General features: G+C 34.5%; 1 protein-coding gene across 1 annotated transcript in view; it reads left to right on the forward strand.

Annotated features, from left to right (window-relative positions):
- The window catches only part of Klhl7 (kelch like family member 7), a 56,801-nt gene extending 29,275 nt beyond the window's left edge, over window positions 1-27,526 (forward strand). The window contains exons 7-11 of the mRNA XM_027932744.3: window positions 4,790-4,932; window positions 20,298-20,538; window positions 22,095-22,296; window positions 24,854-24,951; window positions 26,122-27,526. Coding sequence (XP_027788545.1) covers window positions 4,790-4,932; window positions 20,298-20,538; window positions 22,095-22,296; window positions 24,854-24,951; window positions 26,122-26,405 — 968 coding nt within the window. The 3' untranslated portion in view covers window positions 26,406-27,526. The remainder of the gene's footprint in view (window positions 1-4,789; window positions 4,933-20,297; window positions 20,539-22,094; window positions 22,297-24,853; window positions 24,952-26,121) is intronic.
- The last annotated feature ends 388 nt before the right edge of the window (window positions 27,527-27,914 follow it).

The following is a 27,914-nucleotide window of genomic DNA, read 5'->3' on the forward strand; positions in this document are numbered from 1 at the left end:
CTACTCTGTTGGGATCTTAGCTGTGCTTTCAAAGAGATATTTATTTTATTCTTTTCAACATTTATGTGTATTTTGTTACAAGAAAGTTTTTTTTATAAATCTGTCAATTTCCTATAAGTGGAAAATCAGATTATTTCAACAGGTGTGAAATATATAGTTTTCTAAATAATGACTATGATACACCAAGTATACTGTTAGCTCTTGAGTTCCCTTTCATTTTAAACCAGAAACCACATGGGGCAGCAAGGTAGATTTCAATTTATATGTGATAAGGAAAAAAAAAAAAAACACCTAAATGAGGTAGCAAAAATAATAGGTGTTCAAAGTGGTAGTTGTAACCCATTTTGAACACTTGTTTTTGCTACCTCATTTGGGTGATTCATTTAAGGTATGACTGGTTCTGGCACAAAGTTAAGAAAACTGATGAAAGAAAAATGAGCACTTTTATTCTTCCTAAGATGATATCAAGATTGGTAATAAGTTGGAGTTTTTGAATTATTAAATCACTTGCCCTTGATTTGGAAGTCTAATGGAAAATTCTATTAGACTTGTCACATAGCTACAGCTTTAGAGTAACGTGGAAAATAGGTAATCTTGGACCAGTAGTTAGGTAAGCTAACCCTAATCTGGAAAAATATTGTGGTATATTCATATAATGAAATGTTCTATGGTTAATGAAAAAAAAAATTTAAAGACCAGGAGTGTTTGAACCCAGGTAAGGTTTTCAAGGGAAAAAGAAAAAGAGGATATGAGTGAAGGACACATCCTTGTGAATATTTACATTTAGGGGTTGAAGGGGGTGGGAAGGTGAATTCACAGAACTGCTAAAACCAAAGCCTAGTGTATCTTGAAGACCAAGATATGTTAAGGAGAGCACAGGTGACCACTAGTCCCTTTAAATACAAAGAGAGAAAAGAAAATCAGCACCATAAAAGATTTTTGATTAGGGTTCCATCTTTTGGATTACATACATGTTAATATCAGTTTTTTCATTAGTCCTCCATTTGCAAATTCTGATATTTTCTGGCCTTACAGTTTCACAAGGTAGAAGGCTGCACTATTTCTTCATGCATGAGTTATTAAAGAAACTAGCCAGGCTCAGAGTCTACCATTTAGTTCTTACGTGAATTCTGAATTGATTTAGAATCAGGATAGTAGCATTATTTGAGAAATTCAAGTATGGAGATAAGGCTCTTAAATTAGAAGCTTTGTTTAAATTTCTTTAGCTTACCAGGCTTATTGCAGCTTTCCTTTTCCTTTTTTTCCCCACTTAATGAAGAACAGTGAGTTATTCCATAACTTATTAACTAAGTACAAGCAGCCAAGACCTCAAGTGTGGGGGACTAGGCAGAGCTATGTAGGGGAAAGAAAGCCTCCAGCCTCCATTCTTCAGATCACAAGTTGTCTTCCTGCCATCTAATTTATGTTGCCTTTTCATAGAGGAAGAAAAACAGAAAAGATAATCTAAAAAGTAGAATAAAGCTAAACCAAAAGAATGTATATATAAAAAGAATGTGTTACAAAGTAAAGTACATAGTTAAAGGCCCAAAGGGCCAGTATAAAGTTTTTACTAAAATTTTTCAAATGATAATAATACTGAAAGGAATAGCTCCCAAAGAAATATGCCTTAGGAGTAATGAACTTCTCAAGGACAGGTGCCAAGTGTTCCCAGACCTCTGCTTGGAGACAGAAAAAATAAATAAATTTAAAAATCTATCAGAGAAGGAACTTAGTTCATGTTTTCTCTGGGTCAGCTACTGTCATCCAGCAGCCTGTTGACTGGATACAGTTTCCTCCTCACTCTCCCCTACCTTTCTCTTGCTGGGTATATTAGATTCATACACTATTCAGATGATCATCATGTATGGAACCCTCTTGGAGCAATGTTCTCAAACCCCAGAGTTTTAGATTCAGAAGATCTGGGCTAGTGTCCAATCATTTGAATTTCTAACATGTTACCAGGTGATGCTGATAGTGTGGGTCACCAGACCAACATTCCAAGAACTGTCCCAGGCTAAATCCAGCTTTGAGCTTTGGTGGTTTTTACATTTGTGAAAGAAATATTAAAAAAACAAAAACAAAAAACTATTTCACAGAAACCAAATGTGTCTGAGAAAGCCTAAGGTATTTACTGTCTTCCCTTTACAGAAAAAGTTTGCCAGCCTCTGCCCTAGGGTATTGACCCCAGACCTAAAGCCAGAGCTTTGGTGTCTGAGGTTTCTAGCTCTTCTTATGCAAAAATGTCTCTACTCAAACTCTAAAATGAAAGGGAATGCTAAATATTGATTTTCATTCACTCACAAACTTTTCTGCAAACTTTTTCTTGATCCCTTTTCTAAAGACCCTACCTAGCCTCATGTACAAAAGTGGCTTGCATGAGTTAAGAATTTTTTGCACTGTTGAATAGAAAATTCAATAATCAATAATATTATACATCATAAATAACACAAATAGATGTAAAAGGGGTACATAGTGAAAAGCAAGTCTCACTGATAGCCCTTTTTCCTAGCCTATCAATCTCTTATGCTGGATAATGCTAACTATTCTTCCAGAGGTAGTCTTGGGACTGTATATATAATATATAGTCATTTGCTTATTTATACATATATAAATTATATATAAAATGGGTATATATGTTTAAGCCCTCCCCCCTGCTTTTTTGGTATTGGAAATTGAACCTAGAGGCATTTAATCCCTGAGCCACATCTCCAGCCCTTTTTATTTTTTATTTTAAGACAGGGTCTTACTAAGTTGCTGAGGTTGAACTTGTGATCCTCCTGCCTCAGCCTCCTTAGTAGCTGGGATTACAGGTATGTGCCACCACGCCCAGCCTAAAATACAATTTTTTAACACAAATGGTATTGCACTCTGTGTTCTGTCCTACATCTTGGGTTTTTTGTGTATGTGTTTGTGTGTATGGTACTGTGGATGGAATCCAAGGGTGCTGTACCACTGAGCTACACCCTCCTATACCCCATCCCCTTTTATCTTTTTTTAAAATATATTTATTTATTCATTCATTCATTCATTCAGTTTTTAGTTGTAGGTGTACACAATATTTTATTTTTATGTGGTGCTGAGCATCGAACCCAGTGCCTCATGCATGCTAGGTGAGCACTCTACTTCTGAGTCACAACCCCAGCCTTTTTGTATTTTTTATTTTGAGACAGAATCTTGCTAGGTGCCAGGCTAACTTCAAACTTGCAATCCTCCCTCCTCAGTCTCTGGGATTACAGATGTGTGTCACCATGCGCAGCTATATCTTGTTTTGTTTCACACAACACTATTTCTTAAAGATCATTCCATATGTTCATATTAACTTTTTCCATTCTTAACAGTCACTTATAATATTCCATTTAATGGATTTCTAATTTTCTAACCACTTCCCTATCAATGAATTTTAGGTTCATAACTCCTACGGGGGGATTACTGCGTTAAAGGATATGTATATTTGTGATTTTTGTGAACCTCACTATGTGACCCTCTGCCTTACCAGATACATACACCCTTTTGCCCTGTGTTCCAGACAGTTTTATCTTGACCAATTTGATAAGTGAAAAACTATGGCTTTAATTTGTATTTCTCTTAGATAGAACAGGTTGAGCATGTTTTCATATGTCTAATATTTGTCCATACTTCTTTTTCTGTGAACTGTATTCAGGTATTTCAAGTTGTTGGTCTTAATCTTATTACTAGGATGTGTTTTTATAACTGTCTTTATAAAAAATTTAAATATATCCCTAGTTTGTCATTGTCTTTTGATTTTGTCATTTCTTTTCATCACATGGTAATTTATCTTAAAATTTTCTGTAGTTAAGTCTGAACATTATTTTGTGGCTCCATGTTTTTATCGTTTTTAGGGTTCCTTATTCTGGGGCATTTTTATTTTAACCACACTATTTTTCTTTGAGATATTTGAGATATTTTTGCATATTCCAGTTTGTATTGATTTGGAGTTTAAAGTAAAATATGAGGTGGGGATAGTTTTCCCCCCATATTATTATCTAACATTGGTGAGAACCCTTTTTTTTACCCCCACACTGATGTAAAATGGCACCTTAATAAGTGGCCCTTAACCAAAAGTTTGAATAAGTGGCCCTTAACCAAACTGAGGAAGTACTGAAAGAAAAAGAGCATGTTAGTTCTGAATTTTCATTGCACTTGAGAGTCATCAAAAACAGTGCTTCTCAAAGTTTTATGTACATCTGAATTATTTTGGGGTTTTGTTAAGTGTGCAGATGCTAATTGGGCAGATCTGCGGTGGGGCCTAGTATCCAGCATTTCTAACAAACTCCCACATGCTAAAACTGCTGCTCTTTAAACCACATTTTAAGTGACAAGAAGCCCTTTAAAATATGAATGCCTAGGCCCTATCACCAGAGATTTTAATTGGTCTGTGATAGGACATGGTTATAAAGAGTTTCAGAGATTTCCTAGGTAATTCCAATATGTTGTTACAGAACCACTGGGTTTTAGGAGGTGTGGATTTCAGTAATTATTGTTTTGGTAGCTATTGCTCATGAAGCCAGGAAATTCACTGGAATGTAGTAAGTAAGTGCCTGGCACAATCTTAGAACAATGGTGATTGTTGAGAATAATAAATTGGTTAGGATTCAGATCATTATATATTTCTCCTACCATGTTTTCTCTCTCTTTCTTTGAATGCTATAAGGGGTGATAAAAATAAAATTATAGAAATAAATGCTTTATTGTGTCTGGGCATTTATTTTTCAAAACACTGCATTTAGTGCCTGAAGTTCTTGAATAGTTGCTGTGTATTTTTCTACAGGTGGAATGAGGTACCATCTGCTATCTCCAGAGGATAGAGAAGAACTTGCAGATGGCACAAGACCTAGAAGAAAGAAACATGATTACCGCATAGCCCTATTTGGTGGCTCCCAACCACAATCCTGTAGATATTTTAACCCAAAGGTAACTAATTTTTATTCTTTTGATTTTGAAAGCACTGTGCAAATATACGCTCACCCAAGTAGTAAATTTTTCTTTAAATATGTCACTTTACGGCATTCTTTCACATACCTTTTAGGATACATAGTTACCCTTTTTGTTTTACAGATAAGGAAATTGAGATTTAGATTTCAAATGTTCTCATAATTGCTCTGATGTTCTTTATAGCAATCATAACCAAAGAAAACAAACAAACAAAAAAAACTAGTTCTCCTGTCTTTTTTTGTTAGCAAGTCCCTGCATCCATTCTTTTTGCCTTCATTCTGTGCTATTTTTAATGAAAACCTGCTTCTGAAGCTAGATTTGCTTTTTTCTTTAGTTATTAATATTTTAATATAAAAAATAGTCACTCTAAGCAATTTGGAAAACCTAAAAAATTGTTAAGAAAAAAATAAAATTACTTTTACTCTGATCATTTAGAAACAGTCTCCAGTTTTAGTGTGCTTTCCAGTACATATTATGCCAATTGGGCTAGCAGATTCTGAGTCATAGGTCTAGGAACATAATCTTTTACAAGTAGTTATCCCTTGAAAGAGTCCACTCACATTTCTGCTTCTTATTTCTTAGTCCTATGTGTTTTGGTTGTTAAGGAAAAATACCATATTTTGCTTGTACTGCATCTATTGCTGGGGCAGAGCAAATATCACAAGCCTAAAAGATAACATCCAAAATTTAGTAGTATCCATAACACATGCTGAATTCTAGCACATAATGGTCTCTTTCATAATTCTGTAGGCACAGTTTTGATTGATGATAAATACCCAATGAGACCAGAGCATCCTGTTGACATTAGGATACTCATCTGTTGCTTATTTCTGTGTGAAGTAGGTCCTTGGAGGTATTCTATGTTGTAATGTAGTGATTCACAAGGGGGAAGGACGAAAGACCAGTCCAAATCCATATTAAGTATCAATTCCAGTGAAGGCAAAGCATTGCTCCTTCAACAATGAGAGAGTCCCAATGGAGAAAGCCTATTATGAGGTAAATTAACTTGCTTCCTTGCAGTATGGTAGCAAATTAAGGGCTTAGGATTGGTCAGTGTTACTGACAGTGTCAGCATTGGTCCACATTGACCTTAGAGAGGAAAAGTCCTTTGGCTACTATAACTCCTAGCTTATACCCGCCTCTGTCAGTGCCACTGATCACTCATCAACCCATTGAGCAATCAGCAAATGGGGGAGGGAAGACATAGATGTGGTTCCGTACACAAGATACTTTTTTTTACAGTTGTGGACATTCTGATAAGAATTCATGTGGAACATAAATTTGTGTGTCCTTCCTGGAGGCCCACCTACATTGCCTTTCTTCAAATCTTGTCAACAGTCTTGCATTCTTATTTCAAGTCTGTATCCATCGGAATAAACAATTAATGATGCCCAAGCATTGATAAACCTGACCTTAGGCTTTTCCTTCTAAAGATATAATGGATAGCAAAATGAACTGCTTGAAATTCTGCCAAATCAGAATACTGTCCTTCTGTGCTGTCCTTTAGTACAATTCCTAAAAGGGTTGCACTGCTTTATCAGTTCATTATTGGCTAGTACTTTAAAAAATGGACCAAGCTCAGGTATCTCAAATTTGTCAGTGATTATATAGGAAATACCTCCATGAAGACATTGTCTTGGTTGAGGGAGAAAACTGTGAATGAAGGGAAAGGCTACTGGGTAAGGATTATAATTAGCTTGTTTGGTATTTTGTGCCTTTGAAACTGAAATAAGCCCAATCTTATTCCTACATACCACATAATTGATTGAAGGCGTGCTATTTTTGTGGTTAGATAGATCAGGTAAAACTGTTCTAGATGGATTAATATGGTCACCTGGTTTCCCTTGGCATCGGACATTTATTTGCTTTCTGTCCAAATCTAGTGGCCAACCAGGAAGTGTCTACTCAAAGAATGGCACTTGCTTAAAGGAGGTTGACTGTGCTCCAGAATCCTAGGAGTGTACTCTGTGATCATATTGGTATATTTGTCTCAAGCAATGTACACCATCCTGGTGCCCTGGGATCATAGGGCAACCTGAGCAGCCGAGCCATATTACTACAGCCTATCCCACTGAAAAGGCTTTCTCCTGCTCTGAAATATACTTGTACTGAGAGCTTTTTGTTTTATATGGTAAAACTGGTTTGGGGGGTGGTGGTTAGGGGGATAAAACACCCAGTTATAGGATATGTCCCATCTCCAATATATAGAAGGTGATTGAGGCAGCAAGCTGTTCTTCATTTCCAAGGGGTAAGACCAACATGCCATAAATCAGGACTTGGCACACATTTTCTTAATAGTCTAGAGTAAATATTCCAGCTTTATAGACCATTGATCTGTGCCACAAGTATTCAGTTCTGATGCCATACAAGGAAAGCAGTCACAAATAGTACATAAAAAATTGGCATGGCTGTGTTCAAATAAAACTTTATTTATAAAAACAAGTAAAAGTCTGGATTACCTTCAGGCCATAGTTTGCCAGCCTCTACTCTAGACCTATGGATTTTAAAGTGATCAACACTGTATTCTAGACTAGCTTCTCTTCTATTTCTACCAAGATACATAGGATCCTTTTCATGTTCTTGTCTCTAGAACTGTTCAGTATCATGAGCATCAACAAAGTAAACCAGCCTGTGACTTCCTTTGGGGAAGGTGAGCTGGTCCAGGTTCTCTGAAGTTTAGATTATGATGTTGTGCCAGAGTCAAGAGATCTCTGAGGTCAAGTCAGAGACCACACATTATTTACCCTACCAGAAGATAAGAAAATTCCTCTAATAATCTGGCTAGACAGTAACAGAAATAAACATTAGCCAAGTGTTAGCTATATACCAAGTTTTAGTTCTTGTGATAATCTGGTCCAGTAAGACTGTGTCTGGCCCTATTACAACTCTGAATCACCAGTCTTGACAGTTCTTCCTCCAGTAGAGAAGACCTCCGACAGCTTCTCTTTCTCACCATAACACTTAACACCATAATCCATAGAGTAAATGATATGCTGCCAGATATCAGAAATACTTCCCCAAAGAGGATCAGTTAAAGTGAATCACCATCCTATTTGTATCTCCATTTTTGGCTGTTGTCAACTCAGCAGCCAAATGGATCTATTACTGATCCATGCCTTCATTCTCAGAATATAGGCTGACATCTGGCTTCCTTCCTCAGTAGAAAACTGAGTGGATGACAGGTACCATGAGAATTCATGGCCTGGCAACACACTCCAAAGGCACCGTTTCCTCAATGTGCTTAAAAGGTTGATATACCTACCCACCTGTGTCATACTGTTGGTATTTAAGTGACAATTTTTGTTGTTGTTGTTGTTTCAGGATCCTTTTGAGCCAATAACAGGGCAAATGATGATATTTTTTTTTTTTTAAGCAAAAACTGAAATCATAGCACTTTAAATTAAAAGGCTACACACTACAACTTTAACTGTTAATAAGTTACATCCATACAGCCTAACTGTGGTGGTGTTGATTTGGGCAGTGAAGAAGCAATTAAACCAAATTTTGGTAGAAAGTATTTTAGAGTAGAGTGGCTATTTTGATGTACAAATAGGCCGTAAGAAACTTGATTTCATTTAGAGGGCAGGGAGCATTATTTCTAGAATAATGCAAATGAAAGGTGACTCACTTTTAGTCCATAGTTCTAATGCTTTCCTTGATTTTTTTTTTTAATTGGACAGTTGAAAAGAGATCCATATTCTACACAAGCCTGGCAGTGAGAATGTAGCTTCAGAATTCTCATTTTGTATCTTGCTTTCTGCTTTTACCAATAAATCATACTTAATTGCTTTTTTTTTTGTATACTTAACCACAAATTTTTAGACTTCCAGGGGAAAACTTCAAATAATTGAGGAATTAACTGTTAAAAAAACAACAAAATCTTCATTCTATCAATTATCTCTTATTCCTGGAAACTAATACAATTATAATATTCATTAAATAATTCTATTAAAAATGTCAGCCCCCTCCCTACTTTTAGCTATAAAGTCCATCTTGAAAAAATTTTGCCATTTACTATTTGTCTATAACATTTTAGCATGTCTGTTAGCCTTTATTGTTTCTAATGCTAAAATAATTAGGGAAGCTGATTTAATTAACAAATAATTATTAATCTTGGCTCTCCCAAAAGGGTTATTGTTTCATTATTCAATTCAAGTAGACTGTTAAGTAAGAAATACTGTGTAGGAATTGGTAAACTTTAAAATTCTTGAATTTAGTAGTTCAGAAATGTTAAAATGGGTTTCACTATCACTAAATAGAGTCCATTTGTTTGGATCTTACACTAGCCAAAATGGGGACCACTTTCAATGCATTGATCTCCTTCAAAGGGGACATTTTAGGCAGTGTTACTTAACTTATCCAGAATTAAGTCAATATTGTAGTGAACTATTTCTTGGATTATTATTGGCATCAATGGAAAATATTTGTATTAATGAATGGCTTAAATATCAGTTAAATTATTTTGATAACAAAGAATCTTATTTTTTTTTCCCCTGAATGTTAGCAGAAAAAGAAGTCTTGGATTACTATATTGAACTGAAATGTTATTTCTCTCCTATGGTTCTTTTGTAAAGCCAACTGAGTCCACTTTTCTGCATCTCATACCTGTTTTTAAATTTCTAAGTGCTTAGTGATTGCTAAAAGATTGTTGTGAGTATTTTAGTTCTGTTATTCACAAATTGTAGCATGGTTAATGTCTTATGTAATTGATGTCTAAATAAAAGTTGACTTACTTGACCAGTTTTTATTTGGACTCCTACTAGTGAAATGATGGGCTGAAGAATTGAAACTTTGTAAGGATCTTGGCTTATTATTTTTGTATGGTGAAGAAATAGGAGACTGTCTATGCCCTAGACAAAAAAAGGGACTCTGCATGTTCCCTGACAAAAACAAACAAGAAGTGAAACCAGCAGAGTGAGGACTAGAGTCTGTAAATTACAAAGGCAGAAAACAGTATTTTGTGGTACCACCAGGATCAGGCTTGCTCTACCTGCATTCTCTCAGGACTCTAAAGTAGATTCATTACTGAGGTTAGTGCCTGGCCTAATGTGAGTACTCAAGTCTGTGAGGATGAATGAACCATTATATAGCACTTCAGAGAAATTTTTATCAGTTGGTTTTATGGGACTGGATCTAAAATATGAATGGGCCCTAATTTTTTTTTAATTTCAGAAACAAGAAGTAGTTATCTTCAAATCAGAATACATTTTTCTATTGGAAATATTTATTAGAGGTATCACAGTACCTTACTGGGCACTGTGGTGGATGCCTGTAATCCTAGCAACTTGGAAGGCTGAGGCAGGAGGATCACAAGTTCAAAGCCAGCCTTAGCCTCAGCAACTTAGCAAGGTCCTAAGCAACTCAACAAGACCCTGTCTCAAAAAAAAGGGGGGTGGGGGGTGGAGTGATGTGGCTCAGTAGTTAAGCATCTCTGAGTTCAATGTCTAAAAATACAGTGCCTTTAAATCACTTTATCTTAGTTTTATAGCCACCTTCCCTCTTAAACAGGTCTTCCCAAAAGAGAAAGCAGTCCCACCCTGCGATCAAGGTGGAAATTACAGTTACTTATTGTGTATGACTTTAAAAGATCACTTGCATAAAATAAGCATAAACTTAAAGGAAATGGTGTTATTTTAAAAAGTGAGAATTTTATAAAAATATACCAGTAGTCTTTGCCACCAACAAAGAGTGTTTCTAGAAGCACTGCACTGAGGTAGAAGCATGAACACTGCTAAAATGGTCAGAAGCACCTACAGCTCTGCCCTACAGTGAGTCCTCATTGGCTTGTGTTGGGTGTGACAGGCGCTGGGACCTGTGTACTTGCATACATGCTGAATATAATGCTCCCACCAGCCCTTGGTTTCACTTTCTGCTTTGGTGATGAGCATGTGTTTGACTATATGGCTTGGACCAGGACTGATTTCACTTTTCTGCCTAGTTAAGAGCTTCCATAAGTATGATGGACATTTTTGTTTTGCTAATACATCTTTAATAAGGGCTTTATTCCCTGGACTGGAATTTTCTGAATTTCGATAGGTAGAAGCGTTCATTCATTATGTGAAATCTTGGTGCGCACAGTTCAAGAAGAAGGGACTGGTTCTATGGGCAGTTTCCAATGACTGGAGAGAACAGCTCTGAAACAGGCATTTCTGGCTGCTCTAGGGAACTTTGGGGCTCCAGGGAGATAACCAAATTTTGCGTAGGTTTAAACTGCTTGACAACCTATTTGGTTTAGTTATCATGCTTTCTGATGTGAAAAGAGTTATGCCTCTAAACATGTTTGCAGTTCAAACATGTTTAGAGTTTTCCAACCAATGACCTTATACAGTGTGTTCTGTAGATGAGGTGATGGAGGCGAGACTATCATTTCTGGCCCCTGTTCTATGTGATGAATTTTGATGGTGGAGGGTGTGTATGGAGATTGGGGATAAATCCCAGATTAAAATAATTGAATTTTTTAAAAAAGTTATTTCTTTTCAAAATCCAAATGGGTAGCAGTCATCCAGCCACTGATATTGTTGTAATTCAAGTGTGGATCATCCTGGGAATCCCCTAGGCTTCCTTTGTTATCAACATAATAGGCTTCCAGTGGCAAAATCAGTGTTAACTGCAACTTATGAACAAGAAGTATTCTGCCTGAGTCTTCGTATGCAGTTTGGTTGTACAGGTTGACTTCACATTTATGTAAAGAAGGTATTGGAGCACATGTTGAGGGAAATTCTAAGTGTTCTGCCTTCATTGAATATCTTCCAAAATAGGAATAGTGAGTCTCAGTCCATTTTTTTTCAAGCATCTTCATAACACACTGATTTGTAGTTTTGTTGTAAAAATTAACCTCATAGCCCATTCCATCCCACCTTGGTCCATTGCAGTTTATTTTTTTGTATTGTCACTGTACCTTCAAAAAATCTTCAGTGAAAATGTGAGTAACCCCAGGAGGGATGATGTCAGACTCATTCTTCATAAACCACAGCCAGCCTTAATTATCATAAATTAATAAAGAGTCCCTTCAAAGGTTTGGAGATAGTGGAAACAGAACTGTAGGTATTTGAAGGGGGTTAAGTGGGAAGAAAAGACAAAAATAGAAATAGTATCTCTGTGGTGGTGTGTTAAGGGATTCTACCCTTTGGGAAATGGCAAGAAAATAGTAAGCACGTGACCACTAGAGGAATAAGAGGCTGAGAGTAACTGGGAAGGAGATACATTCTCACTACTTACTATATTATGTCACCTGATAATTACATTGGCTACCTTTGGTGCTTGTTCATATGATGACCCAGAAGCACAGTAAAACCTATCATTCTCATAAATATTGAATCCATTCAGTTAGGAGTGGTGAGGGGTTTTTCCTTTGAAAATTGATGATCCGGGTGTAAAAGACAATTGTCCTCAGCTCATACAAAGAACAGAGAGTATTGTATCTTTAGCTAATTGTAAAAATATATAGTTTAAACAAATATTTTAACATATATTCCTGTTAGCATAGTTCACCTAGAATTTGAAGTTTATTGGTTGGGCATTGATGGCCTATGAAAGACACATGTAACACAGTCCTGTCCTCAAATTCAAAGTTCATGAAACATTCAGAAATAGAGGGCAGTGAGAGAGCACAGAGGTGGGGGTCTGTTTTGGGAGGTCAGTTATTTCCCTGCTATGACTAAAAGATCTACCAAAAATAAAGGAGGAAAAGTTTATTTGGGGCTCATGGTTTCAGAGGTCTTAGTCCTTTGACAGCCAGCTCCATTCCTTAGGGCTTGAAAAAAAGCGGATCATCATGGTGGAGAGTGTGGTGGAGGAAAGCAGCAATTATTTCATGTTTAAACTTTCTTGTGTTGTCTCACACATGAGCTTTTTGGGGACACCTGATGAAACCATAACAAGGTCAATGAGATGCTTGACTGAATTTAACCAGTTACATATCCCAGTGTGTGATACACAATGATGGCTTGGTCATATGAAAAAAAGCTTCCTGGGTTGGATTTGTCAACCAGGACCCCTTTGTGATAGCTTCATGGAGGTTCTCTTGAATGGGAGTTATTGGTAGAGTTTGGGAAGAAAGAAGAAAAAGTATTACAAGTATATTGAATGCTGAGTGAGAATGCATCATTTTGTGTAAAAAGTATGATTATAAAAATTTTTCATGAAAGATCACAAGGGAATTATTTAATTGAATAGAATCTAATTTAACTTTGCACTTTTAAAAAGAATTTAATGTAGATAGAAAAACTGAAGGTGTGGGTCATTAGTCATTTTTCTTAGACCTACTCATGGGTCTTTTTTCTCTAAAGGAAGGTAACTGTTTTTTAGAAAGAGCATTTCAATCTAGGTATATGATCTTAGGCAAATCCAAGTCTTTCTAAACTAGTTTTGTGGACTAAAAGAGCTTAAACTTCAAGATTTGTGTGGATAGGAGTTATGTTTCTGTAACTCCTTAGTCATGTCTTGGATTGTCACTCCTCAGTTATTGTCTCCCTGCCATCCTTGGGTTTTCTGATTTTCTTACGTTTAAATGTACAGAAGGTTGCCCTCTTCTCCACTGTGGGTTTCCCTTTACCTTCCCTAACTCTTCCAAACATTGACCATCTGCATTATTTCCTGTACTCCTCATGTCTGAACACAGTGAGTTGATGCTTCATTGGTGAGAACATTTTATTAAATTAGTATATGAGTTCATTCCAGAATTTGAGATAATCATGTGAAGTGTAATGTGCCTTACTATGCCCAAGATTAAAAGTTACACATCATAGTTCATTTAAAGGCAAATCTGTTGAAAATAACTTGGCAGGGTGCTCATACAGACATTCTTCCTAATATTTAATTTCCATTCAGTGGCTAAGTGCTATTGTTGAATATAATATGCGTACACAAAGCCTCAGCCTGGCAAGGGGAAAAATTTTTTTTCTGTAATTTTATAATATATCTCCACCAATATTTGTGTGGCCCTATTAAAAATGGACACATTTCAAAATACAGGAACAGCCTGTGAATTACTTGCTTAACACATGTTTACTTCTGGAAAACCACTATACTCTGGTTGAGCATTGTGTTTATAAATGATAAGATGTAGAGGTGGTGAAGGAAATTTAGAAGAAAGTCAAATACTGTAAATCTGTCCTAAATTGAAATTCAACACATAGTAAAAGAGCTGTTTGGTTTTCTTCAATTCTTAAAGCCTGTATCTTAAAATTAGTTTTAATTTCACATTTCTGTTAAAATGTTGAGTACTATTGTAGGTCTCTATGTGGAAGCAGTTGGGTTTTTTTTTGTGCCATTCTTGGCTATCATTTGTGTGATTGTTGTATTTTTACCTTTTCTGTTTAAAAAAAAGATACATTTTCTTTATTAAAAATTGAAACATAGCAGGATATAAAATTCAAAGTGCTCCCAACATTCAGACAGATATCAGTATTCAGCAAACATCACTCCAGTTCTCACATTTCTTTTTTTTTTTTTTTTTGAGGTCACGACAAACATACTATTTTACAAAATTCTTTTTCCTCCCAACTTTATCTTATGGTGAGGTGAAAATTTCCTCATGACGGGCTACAGTATACCTGCCCTTTTCTTTCACATTTGGCCTATGTCAGTTTTTTCCTATTAAAATATCCCTGCAGGGGCTGGGGTTGTGGCTCAAGTGGTAACGCGCTCGTGTGGCATGCATGCGGCCCGGGTTCGATCCTCAGCACCACATACAAACAAAGATGTTGTGTCCACTGAAAACTAAAAAATAAATATTAAAATTCTCCCCCCCTCCCTCCCCCCCCCCTTTTAAATAAATAAATAAAATATCCCTGCAGTGAAATACCCTTTATATGCCAGCTTTGAATACTGTCCAGTTTTTCCCTTTGGATAAATTCTTCAGAAAAGAATTATCCTAACAAAGGATAAAAATGTAAATAGTTTAGATTTTACTTTAAAAAGTGTAGGAAAGCCTGCTCTCCAACCCCAAGTATTGTTTATTGATTTGTCACAGGCCTCCCAAGTCCTCAGTGGTGCAGTCAACCACAAAGCCAGGATCCTCGGTGACAGGATGCCAGCTGGAACAATTAAAAGATACTACTGCAGTGACAAAAGATTTCTAACTGGTCCAAACTAGGAACAGAGTGCAGCACCTGCATACTCTAACTGTTGTAAGGTCAAAAATGCAGGTACCCCAGCTGTATGAAATATACTTTTCTGTAAATACAAACTGTCACCTAATAAAAATTTCCTCTGCACAGAGGCAGAGGTTGATAAGAAATTCAATTGAATTTAACCAGTTATATGTCCCAGTGTTAAAGACAGTGCCAGCATTGGTAGTATAAAAAGAAGAAAATTCTCTGGGTTGGATTTGTTAGTCAGGAATCCTCCATGGAAGAAGCTTCCTGAGAGATTTATTGGTAGAGTTTGTTGAGGAAGAAAGAGAAAAGATTTGTAGAGTTCATTGAATGCTGAATATGAAAGCATCTTTTTGGCTTGGTTGAGCATTGTGTTTATAAATGATAAGATGTAGAGGTGGTGCAGGACCTCAGCAGTCATCCTGCTAACACATGATTCTACAGATGAGTCTATTGAGGTTCATTATCAACATAAGTACCCAGAGTAACTTAGCTAGGAACACAAGAGTGGTGAGAAAGATCCAGATTGCCTTTCTCCCAGTCCAGTGTTCTATCTAGTAGCCGGTGAAAGAAGATTTTAGAGAAATGGTACAGCATAGGAGCTAAGAGCACAGCTTTAGATTTAAATTTTGGATTATCTGTTTTCAACTGTGACTTTTGATAAGGTTCTTACATCACTTAGTTTTCTTATCTGTAAATGAGAGATTATTTCAAGATTATTTCAGGAAATTCAGATAATAAGTTAATTTCATCATACTTCCTAAGAAGGTAGCAATCAAAAACTAATAATTACTATTTATTACTTAATGGTAGTTTTTTTGTTACATTCTAAACCAGACCCTGAGATCATTAGATTTTAGGGCTGAAAGGGAGGAGATCATCTAGTAGAATCCTTTTATTTTACAGAAAAGGAAACTAAACTTCCTAAGAAGTGACCTCCTTGAGATCCACAGCTCTTCAGACAGAACCTAGCTTGTCCCAACTTCTTTGAGCACATTCTTTCTGACCTTGTAAAATGAATGAAATCAGAAATGTTTCTATGTACTTCTCATGAAACTACTTCCAGAAAATTTCTGGCATGTGGCATGAACTGCTTTCTATAGATTGTCACCATAGTTTGTTAATTTTAGCAGCCCTTGGAAACTTAAGAAAAGTCAGATAATGGCTTAAGAGAAAGTAAACTTGTAATTTGAAATTTGTTTTTCTAAACTCAAATTGGATTGACCCTCCCCCAAAGTTTCTTTAAGAAATCTTAAAGCTTTTTTTTTTTTTTAATCTTGTTAATTTTGCTTTCCTTTTTCTTCTGGACCCTCCTCTCTAATTTAGATTGATTTTTCTCTCAAAAATGATCCAGAATAAAGTTCTCAAGTCTTAAAATAAATAAATAAAATGTATATTTCATTTTGCATCGTGGTTCCCTTGATTTTAAAAATCTCTATTATGTATCTAAAATTATATATACTTATATACATGTATAATTATATATATAGAATCAGTCATTATTCTGAAGAAACATAGCACACTGATGTTTTTGCCTTAAGCATTTAGAACAAATACTGACAGCCCCTCACCTCAAGAAGTTTTTGCCATCCTGTATTGCCCTACAGCTGGATATGGTAGCACATAGCCTATCTCAAAACAAAAAATAAAAAGGGCTGGGGATATAGCTCAGTGGTAAAGCACTCTTGGGTTCAGTACCCAGTACCAAGTAAATAATATAAATAAATTTTTAAAAATTTAAAAAGAACTATTGCATTAAGATATAAAACCGAACAAGGAAGATAACAGTGCTCAGTCACTGATATTGCCCTTTCAAGTGGTAGGGATTCAGAAGAAGGAAATCAGGGAAACCTCCCTAATGGAAAGGAGTCTTAAGCTTGAAAAAAGTACAGAATATAGCATATCAGCAAAGGCAAGAAAGGCTAAGTTAGGACCAAGGAAAACAGGTCTTTATTCATAGATATGTCTGCATGTGTGCATATATGGGCACTATGTCAAAACTTAAGAAAGGTTGCTACATCTTTCCCAGACTTTCCTATTTTCCTATCTTCTCAGCCCATAAATACAGACCTCTGTGTAGAATAGATACTCATAAAATTTAACTGGATTGAATTATATTTTTAATGTAATGATTCCCTGCCACCTACAACCCATAGGTACCTCCCCATGTGTGACTATAGTGCTGTTTGTCCATCTTGTTTTTAACATTGAAAACTGCAAATTCTTTTAGCTTCCTTTATAACCTGGGAATGCAGGGACCTGGTTCTATCACCAGGTCAAGGCCCAAAATTCATACTCACTGAGCTGACAAGCCTAACTTCACATGTTTCTTTAATACATGTATTATCTCCTAAGTAATATAACCAGTTATCAAAGGGAAAACATCAAATCATCTTCCCAATACTCTATTTTGGGTGATAAATTGGGAGAATTAGGAAGACTTCCCCAGCACTGTTGGAGTACCTAACCATATACATACATGGAAAAAATATATATAAGCTCCTTTCCCTCCATACATACATAAAATGAAAGCCAGACAAATGAAGGTGTATTTAAGTGAGCCCAAATGTAAAACATTAAATTTTAGCTAAAATTGAACTCTGTTTTGCATTATTGGTAGAAATGCTGACATAGGATATTTCACTTATCTGCCTAGATGATGAACTAATGGGCACCAATATTATATATGGCTAGTATTTGTCAAATACTAGTGTATGACATCTGCAGTAACCATTGACAGATATTAAAAATTGAGGGCCAGACATGGTGAAATACACCTATAGTTCCAGCATTCAGGAGCTCAGGCAGGAGTTCAAGACCAGCCTGGGTAATATAGCAAGACCTCAGCTCAAAAAAAAAAAAAAAACAAATTTTTTCCTTGAGACATTGGAGTCCAAATTGTAGGTAGGAAGAGGCATGTGCCTATTCCTCTCTCCCTCCCTCAAGTGCACACACATAAGCTCATTGTTTTTTACCTGGCATTTATGGTTCCAAGAATTTATTTTAGTTCTTAGACTTGAAGCATTACTAGCACCTGTATGATAGGTACATATAACCAGCAATGTATTCCCTACTCTCTTAATAATATTAGAATATTTTAATAATATTAGAATATTTTGTTACCAAACTCTGCAGAATTACTTCATTCCTTAGACCTTCATGTCATAGTATCTAACTGTTTAAGGAAATTCAGCTAAAAGAAAAGAATGCATGTTTTTCCTTTTTAATCCTAGGTCCCACGTGGGTAGTTATTTTAATTTGAAGATAAGCAGGTCGGGGTTGCAGTTGTAGCTCAGTAGTAGAGCACTTGCCTAGCATGTGCGAGGCACTGGGGGTCTATCCTCAGCACCACATAAAAATAAAAGGTATAAAAATACAATAATATTAAAAAAGACTCGCAGGTCTTGGAGATCAGATAAAAGAATATGTGACCAACTCTTTCATCCCAAAATTAAGAGCATGGGAAAATAATGTTCTTGAGAATATCTTTAAAAATTTTGGAGAGGTTCCTACATAACTTAATAAGTATAAGTTTGGTATAAGAATGGCATGACTTTAGATTCACTGAGTTAATAATATAGTTGATTAAATTGCATTTATTTGCTAAACAAACTTGGCAAGGTAGGAATTTGAAAATTTTTCCAGAATTTGAAAGAAAATCATTCAGTTTATCTTTGAGGGATTGCTCTCTGTAGAATATGATCATTATTTTATCTTTCATTCTGTGGGATACAGTTTCTCTAGGAGAATAAATAAAATTACTTTCCCCTAGTTTTTCAGTATCCTTTGTGTAAAACTGAAGCTTCAGGAAGGAGTTATGTTTATAGTATAGTGTATAGTTGTCTTTACCTACTAATAATGGATGTACCACTCGGCAACTTAGAAAGGACAAAGATCCTAATTTCAGATCTGTGATTGAGATTGTGATTAAATCTCTATTTTCCTGGTCACCTGAAAAACTGTATATTCATCATCATCAGGAGTTAAAATCCTTATAGAGGGGCTCTTCTTTTCCTAAGAGATCAACCCTCATATTCTTATGATGAACTGCTGTAATCTAGTAAACACCTGCCACATAAGATACTAGCATAATAGGTATCAGTCAGATTTTCCCAAAGGGAACTCAGCGTTGATAGTCAATACATTCAGGGAGATGGGAATTGTTTGGATTACTGTCTGATCATGATTTTTTTCAGAAAATACCAAAACACTAGTCTCCTTTCTCTCTCTCTTTTTTTTTTTTTAAAGACACACAGAGAGAGAAAGAGTTTTTAATATTTATTTTTTAGTTTTCAGCAGACACAACATCTTTGTATGTGGTGCTGAGGATTGAACCTGGGCCGCACGCATGCCAGGCAAGCGCGATACCGCTTGAGCCACATCCCCAGCCCATCCTTTCTCAAAAAAAGTGTCAACATTCCCCATTCACATACATGGAAGATAGGCAGAAGCATCCTCAGATGCCATCAAACATAGGAAACAGGGTGGTATTGTGAACAGCCCTTACTGTGAGGTACTGATGTGTACTCTTATCAAATCATCAGGGAGAAAAAGCAAGTATCCTAGTACTCAGAACTTAAATATTTCAAAGTAAATAACATAGGGGTTTTTTAATAACTTTTTTTCTCTTTGCACATTTTTATTGGTATATCATAGTTGTACATAATGATGAAAATTGTTATATATTTATAAATGCACACAAATAGCATAGTTTTAAGAGCATGGTAGACAACACTGAGTCAATATTTATAGAAAATATCTCACAAAAGCCCACAAAATACCTTTTGGCTTTAGGTATCAGTAGGATAATGGCAATTTGACCTCCTTAAGGTCCATTGACATTTTTTATATCAGTCTATACATCTGGCAGGAAGTCATGGAGATATTTTATTTGAAACAATCTTTTTAAAAATAACAAAACAACTTTATTTTAGAGTTTTCTAGTATTCAATAGCAGAAGAAATAGAAAACAAGGTTATAGCAGTATATCCAGATGTATAAATTAAAAGTCAGAAAAGACAGGACCCAAAGGAATAGAGTATCTTCCTCTTGCCCTCTACTGCAAACCAACCAACATTCTGGAGAAATTACACAGATTAAATTGGATAACAGTCTCAAGTCAAAATTGTATATATTCTAGTAAATTAACACATTTCTTTACTTTTTATTTTCTTAATTACATCTATGCTTGTCCTTTTTAATTATGCTTTTCCCTCACCAAAAGCTTCCTATCCTTTCCTGTTTCAGGATTATAGCTGGACAGACATCCGCTGCCCATTTGAAAAACGGAGAGATGCAGCATGTGTATTTTGGGACAACGTAGTATACATTTTGGGTGGCTCTCAGCTTTTCCCCATAAAGCGAATGGACTGCTATAATGTAGTAAAGGATAGCTGGTATTCCAAACTGGGCCCTCCAACACCTCGAGACAGCCTTGCTGCCTGTGCTGCAGAAGGCAAAATTTATACATCTGGAGGTTCAGAAGTAGGTAAGGACTTCTTAGTAATTTTGTTTGAAGGAAATGTTTTAAAGCCAAGTATATTAGCTTTCATATTAAAATAAACATTGATATTATTTGTCCAGATTGTCTTTGGTAATTTAATTACATGTTTGTCACATTTTAGAGCCCATTTCCTTCAAGATTTACCTTAATAATTAATTTATAAGAATTTCAGCTCCCTAGATTTTTAATTGCCCATTTTTTATTATGATTAATTGACACTATCTGAATTTTAGTTCTAGATTAGTTAGCATCTAGTATTATTTGCTTTAAATATTTTTAAAGTTATACTTATAGACCTTTTAAGAATTTTTACTACATTCATACTTTTTAAATATGTATTATTGTTGCTTTCTTTGTACCATAAAAAAGAACAATCATTTTCATTTGTTGTATTCTGTAAGGTTTTAATCTAATGTTGGCAGTGATATTTTATTTTTATGGATCATAACAGGAGTGTGGGTATGGGCATAAAAACCTTTCTCATTGATGGCTGATTTGTTAGTATCTAGTAGTTTTTTCTAAACAAATAATATTTAAAACTTCATTTCTTTAGCATTTATTGTCAGTTTTTTTTATAGATGTTATATACTGTATATTTTTCCCTAGTGTCCACCAATCTGATTATACCAAATTAGAAATATTTAAAGTTAAAAGGATGTAATTCATAGCTATTCAGGAGCTGAGGCAGGAGGATCATAGTTTATTTAGGCCATAACTATTGCTTCTTCTGTTTGTTATTCTCTGATCTTTACTTTTCCTAGACATTGGTTGCAATGGAGAATTATAAAGGTGGCAGTGTTGTAATTACCTTTAAATCATTTGGCATTACCCCAGAACAGTGGAAGATAAGAAATAGTTTTATTAAGAAGAAAAAAAAAGCACTTCACCTTTAATATATTATTTCCAAACCATTATTGACGACTTATAGTATGCAAAAGTTGCAAAACATGATGTATATGTTTTATCATTAAAATGTATACATTGATACCTTGAGAATATAGTCAAGAATGAACCGGTGTGATTTTAGGGCTTATCTACTTACTCACTGAGACCAGTGAAGAAGTCAATAGTAACTATCATATTAACATTAAATAAACTTTAAAATATTATTAAATAATATTTTTCATGTTTTAAGGTGTTGATATACCTACCATCTGTGAGTAGCTTTTTTTTCCATTCTATATTAATATTTGAAGTTTAGGTCATTCCCATCATGCACAACTGGACTTCAAGACATAAATAATATTTCTTGTTTTATTTTGAAATCAAACCAGTTTCTCTTCCTACAGTACCAGAACCAAAAAACAAAGTCTTTCAAGTAAATTCATTTTTTAAATGTTTTCCAAGGTCTATACAGAGTTATTAGCTTTATTAAATTTTCTTACATTTTTGTTATTGTTTATAAAAAATGGCTCTACAATTCTTTCCTTTCCTAATTTATGATTCAGCTATACAGTCAGTTCATTCCCAACCCACATATACACTCAGTTAAGTGTGATTGCACACACACACCCCCCTCTTTTTTTCTTAAATATATACAGGAAACTCAGCTCTGTATTTGTTTGAGTGCTATGATACCAGAACTGAAAGCTGGCACACGAAGCCCAGCATGTTGACTCAGCGCTGCAGCCATGGGATGGTGGAAGCCAATGGCCTCATCTATGTTTGTGGTGGAAGCTTAGGGAACAATGTTTCTGGGAGAGTCCTCAGTTCTTGTGAGGTTTATGATCCTGCCACAGAAACGTATGTATCAACTTAAAATTCATTTCATTGTTACTGTATTCTATAAGCCCAGTAGGTGAAAAGGCAAAAGGACCCCAACAGAAGAATTTAGTTCTTACATTAAGAATGGAATAAGAAGTTATTCTCCATTTATGTATGATGTGTCAAAGTGCATTCTACTGTCATGCATAACTAATTAGAACAGATTTTTTTAAAAAATTTTTAAAGAAGGGGTGGGTCCGTAGCTCAGTGGTAGAGTGCTTGCCTAGCATGTGTGAGGCACTGGGTTCGATTCTTAGCACCACATATAAATAAGTAACCAAAAAAAATAAAAGTCCATTGACAACAAAAAAAATATTTTTTAAAAAAGAAGAATGTACATAAACCCGGATAACCTAACCCTTCCTTTGTACCTTTAGAAATGGCTTGACTTTATACCCCATGGAAGCCTTCTCTGGTCCTATTTGTGTAGTAAATATGTATGAATGAGACAAATCTGATTGATTCATCAAATATTTATATTTGAGATGTCAAGAAATGTAGGAGATGGAGGACTTAGAAGTAACTTTGCCCTTAAGTAGAAATATTACATATTGATTCATGGCATTAATAAATCATACCCCTAGGTATAATGTCTTTTGGGGCTTATATGTCCAAAATTGTGTTTGGGCTCATATTTATTAAATAAAATTACTCTTCTATCAAGTGAGTATCAATTTTAAAAAGGCAAAATGCTAAAGAAAAAAGCAGTTATCTAATTTTACTAACTTTGTAGCAAAAAAGGAAATGTGGTGATCATTGAATAAGATAATTGTGAAATAAAATGTGTAACATCTCAGTCATACTTTTAGTTGATGTATCAAAAGAATTTTGGTAAGAAAAGTAACTTGCTTATACCTAGATTGCCCGTTGTTCTTCCATTACTCGAATATATTGGTCCCCCAATATGTTCAAGTTAAATGTTATGACAAGAGTTGTTAATGTCCAGAGTTATGCTTTGTGTTTTCTATTTAGAAAATATTACCACACTAACCACACTACCAAACATAAAAGTCTTTACTCCACCTATTACTTTTTTAAACTAAAAGATAGAAGTTTAATTATGAAATATGATCACTCATCTATTTTTGCTTCTCACATATTTTAAAGGCTTTAAGAATAATTGCATAATCAATAATCCTTACCCAAACATAAATGCAGTTAAAATTTTTCCTTTCTCATCTTTTGCTCAAGATTACCAATGTAAGGAACAAAAGTAAAAACAACTTGTCTTGAAATTTATATTTTGCTAATATAAATTTTGAGATCATCAAATGAATTGCTTTCACATGTTTTCAAAATATACCATGTATTTTCCAGGGATCCTGGGGATACTCCTTATCTTATCACCCATCAATTCAGCCATTTATTCATATCATTTTGTTCCAAACCATGGGGTGAGTGGTGTTAACACTAAAAGTCCTCCCTCCTTTATGAACCTCTTCCATAAAATGCCCACAGGTATTACGGCATACTAATTGGAAAGCTGTAATCTGATTCATACTGATTTCTAATTTTTACATTTCTAAAAATCCTTAAAATGTAACTCATAACCATGTAAAGTTTTCTGAACTTCGAAATTTTAAGATCTTTATTCAGGCAATACTGTTGTAAGTCAATACAATCTCATTTATAGAAAGAGAAAAAATGTAAAGGAATTTTGTGATTTTTAAAATTGAGGTGAATATTCAGTGTTAGGAATATTGTATAAACTGTACAACTTAGCATTTCTTTTTTTATATTGAGTTTCTGTGTTAAATTTGAATTCTTATGATCTCTTTAGTGCCTTTACATTTTCATAAATAAAAAGCTTTGTGAATATAACTAGCCAATTCTCAAAATAAATGTTATATGCTATGATCTCCTTCCTAAAATTTGATCCAGATTTCCAAGTTATTTTTATAGGAATTTTTTTTATCCTAACTTTGACATCTTGTTTTGTAACTAGAATGTGTTTAATTGGAAATTAAGAAATTAAGCCTATGGAAATCAGAAAACACAGTTTGAAATTAAGAATTTTAAGAAAAAGCTTCTAAACACTAAACTTCACTTTGGGGAACAAGAATGAAATATATTCTGTGCATGTGAATTATGGAGGGAGGATTTATGCAACTGTGTTCTTAACTGTCAAGAAATTTAGATATACATATAACATACATATTTAGATATACATATAACATACATATTTAGATATACATAAAACATGCACATAGTGGGGAAGAGGAAGGAAAGAGGTATATATATATTGAATTTTTCCAAGCTAAATACCATGTTTAACACACCTAACAGCTCACTATATCGTTGAGCAAGTGGAGGCCTTTCCAGTAATGGAGGCCTCTCCCACCTCACTTCACAGTGTGCTCCACAGTGGTGGCTGTGGAACAATTTTTAAAACAAAAAGGGATCATTAATATTTCAGAATAAGTCAGTGTGCTCTAAATGTAATTATTTAGGATAACAGACCTTTCTTGTTAGTATAAGAGCCTTCTTACTGCATGTAAATAAGCATACTAAAAACTTTCTTTTATTTTTTTTTCAGGTGGACTGAGCTGTGTCCAATGATTGAACCCAGGAAGAATCATGGGCTGGTATTTGTAAAAGACAAGATATTTGCTGTGGGTGGTCAGAATGGTTTAGGTATATGATGTTAATTAGTGTTAATTAGTTCAACTTTGCTGATGAGTTTGCTGATACTTTCATATTTTAATTTATTGAAATATTTCTTAAAATCAGTTCTCTACCACATACATCATTACATCTATTCTGTAGTTTCTGGAAGCTAACATTTTATGAAACATTGCATGATGTTAAACATCCCTGTCTATGAAATGTCAATAGGGCCACCAGTCACTATGACAATCTCAAATAATTCCCGTACATTTCCAGATGCTCCCTATGGAATGATATCACTCCAGCTTTAGAACACTTGAACAATAGAAATAGTTGAACCTTAAAAAAGAAAATCTTCTAAAACTTTTTAACTAGAAATTTTAACTCTTGTATCCAGATTCTAACTTTAGCAAAGTTTCCTAAACTATTTTTTTTGGGGGGGAAAGGAGGTAACTGGGAATTGAACCCAGGGACACTTTATCATCTGAGCTATATCCCTAGCTGCCTCCACGTTTTTTTGAGATGGAGTCTTGTTAACTTGCTGAGGCTAGCCTGGAATTTGAAATTCTCCTGCCTTAGCCTCCCAAGTCACTGGGATTACTGGTATGCACCACTGCACCCAGCTTCCTAAACATTTTTAAACGTGGCATGAAAATATTAATATTATTTTTTAAATTATTAAATTAGATCTTTTTATTTTCTTTAGTAATAATGTGTTCAAGTATCTTAAATAGTTTTCTTAAATAATGAGAAATCTGAACTAAATCTAGAGATAGTCCACGAGCTTCATTTTAGTCAATACATTGTTTTGTAACTAGAATGTGTTTAACTGGAAGAAATTAAGCCTATGGAAACCACATAAGCATTATGCAATTATAACAAAGAAATGATTCTTTCCCCTACGGTGCTCATCCATTTTTATTTTCCATAAATTGCTATAAAAGAGAAGAAGGAAAAACTAGAGGATTATAATCAAAGGGGAAATCACTAATTTACTTTTTGATTTTTCCAGAATATAACATTTTAATTTTTTAGAAATAATATTTATGATTCTTTAAAATTTTGGTGGTAGATATGTAGGTACTCATTGTAAAATTCTTACAGCCTTTCTTTTTTTGAAATTTTTTTAAATGTTAGAAAAATCCAAAAATGATCAATTATTCATATAGTTTTTCATGTTGTTTTATTCTTTTGAAGGTGGCCTAGACAGTGTGGAATATTACGACATTAAATTAAATGAATGGAAGATGGTGTCTCCAATGCCATGGAAGGGTGTGACAGTGAAGTGTGCAGCAGTTGGCTCTGTCATTTATGTCTTGGCTGGTTTTCAAGGTGTGGGCCGATTAGGACACATCCTTGAATATAATACTGAAACAGACAAATGGGTCGCCAACTCCAAAGTTCGTGCTTTTCCAGTCACAAGTTGTTTAATTTGTGTTGTTGATACTTGTGGAGCAAATGAAGAAACACTTGAAACATGAAAAACAAGTGAACTTCAAGACACATCAGAGACTCAAAAATGTGGCCACCAGCACTTTGTTCCAAGAGTTTGGCTACAGAGTTCTGGTTTGGCATTTTGGTAAAAGAAATTTTAAATGAGTGAAGTAAGATTCTGTAAAGTAAATGTTTCTTTTATATGGAGTTCCTTATTTAATTAAAAGACCATATTTTAGCTGGCCACATAACCACAAACATATCTAGCCAGAAAACTTGAAAATTATAAGCATTTGTTAAAAATATGAATTTCTTGAATAAATTTCAAATTTATAACTATGGTTATGGCAGGCTGAAGCAGCCTCATCTTAGCCCTATATTCTATTTTCATATATCATGTAAGTGCTAGTAGTTAGGTCTGTTCACGTTCAGTCAGGAACTAAGAAATAGTATGAATTGTAATTCAAGATGGGCAACTTTGATGGAGCAACTTAATGTCACGTAGTTTTGCTTGTCTTCATTTATTTCATTTAATACCAAATGTATTTTATTCTGAAGTAAGCAAGGTGAGTCAAGGCATATACACACTTTTCTTACAAAACTTCTTAAACAGATTTGGGAACTTAACAGTGTGTCCAAAAACCTCATTAAACACTTTCAATCCAATTAAATGTAATTTATCTTTTTAACATGAAATGCTAAGCTTTGTATCTATGATTAATTTATATGGTTTTACCCAGCAATTAAAACAGTAGTCTGCATCTTTAGTTCTGTTAAATAAAATCTAATCATAATAAGAATGGTTATCTAGCAAAAGATAAAGCTATTTATAGCAAATTTCTAGATTATTAGAAAAGCACTGACAGTTGTACCCACAATATTAGTATTTTCTTTGAACTTAATATGGGTTATGTTTTCTTTAGCAGAACACATAAGAGATATTTAGTGTAGTTGTGTCTAAAAGTTTTGTAATAATTTGAGTTCAGTATATGTCATCTTCTATTTGTTGTTTTTATGTCTCAATAAATTGTTTACCAACCCAACTACTAACTTCTTTTCTAGTAATGTTTTGCCCTTTTCTCTATGTATGGAATGTGAAATGAGCCATGGGTAAAATTATCATCAGTTTTTATCTGATAATAATAAATATTTTTTAACTTAAAATGGACTGCTCAGTTTTATTTATTTTAAATGTGTTATGTATTTTTTTTAATTTATGAAGCAGTTTTTCTATTTTAGTTTTCACTGCTTTATTTATATGGAGATTATTATAGTGTTAAACTCTCAGAATGTTAAAAGGGAATTCAAAACAACATAATAGGTACCTATTTATACATATATACATTTTTATACATATATACGGGCTAATTGAGATGTAATTCATATGCCCATCAATTGACCCATTTAAACTGTACTATTCAGTGGTTTTTAGTATATTCATAGACTTAATGCAGTCATCACCATCATTTCAGAATGTTTTCATCACCCCAAAAAGACACCCCCATGGCAATCACTCCCCATTTCAGTTTCCAAGGACTGTTGTAACATATTACCAC

Source organism: Marmota flaviventris, chromosome 1 (assembly GCF_047511675.1).
Source record: "Marmota flaviventris isolate mMarFla1 chromosome 1, mMarFla1.hap1, whole genome shotgun sequence".
Lineage (NCBI taxonomy): Eukaryota > Metazoa > Chordata > Mammalia > Rodentia > Sciuridae > Marmota > Marmota flaviventris.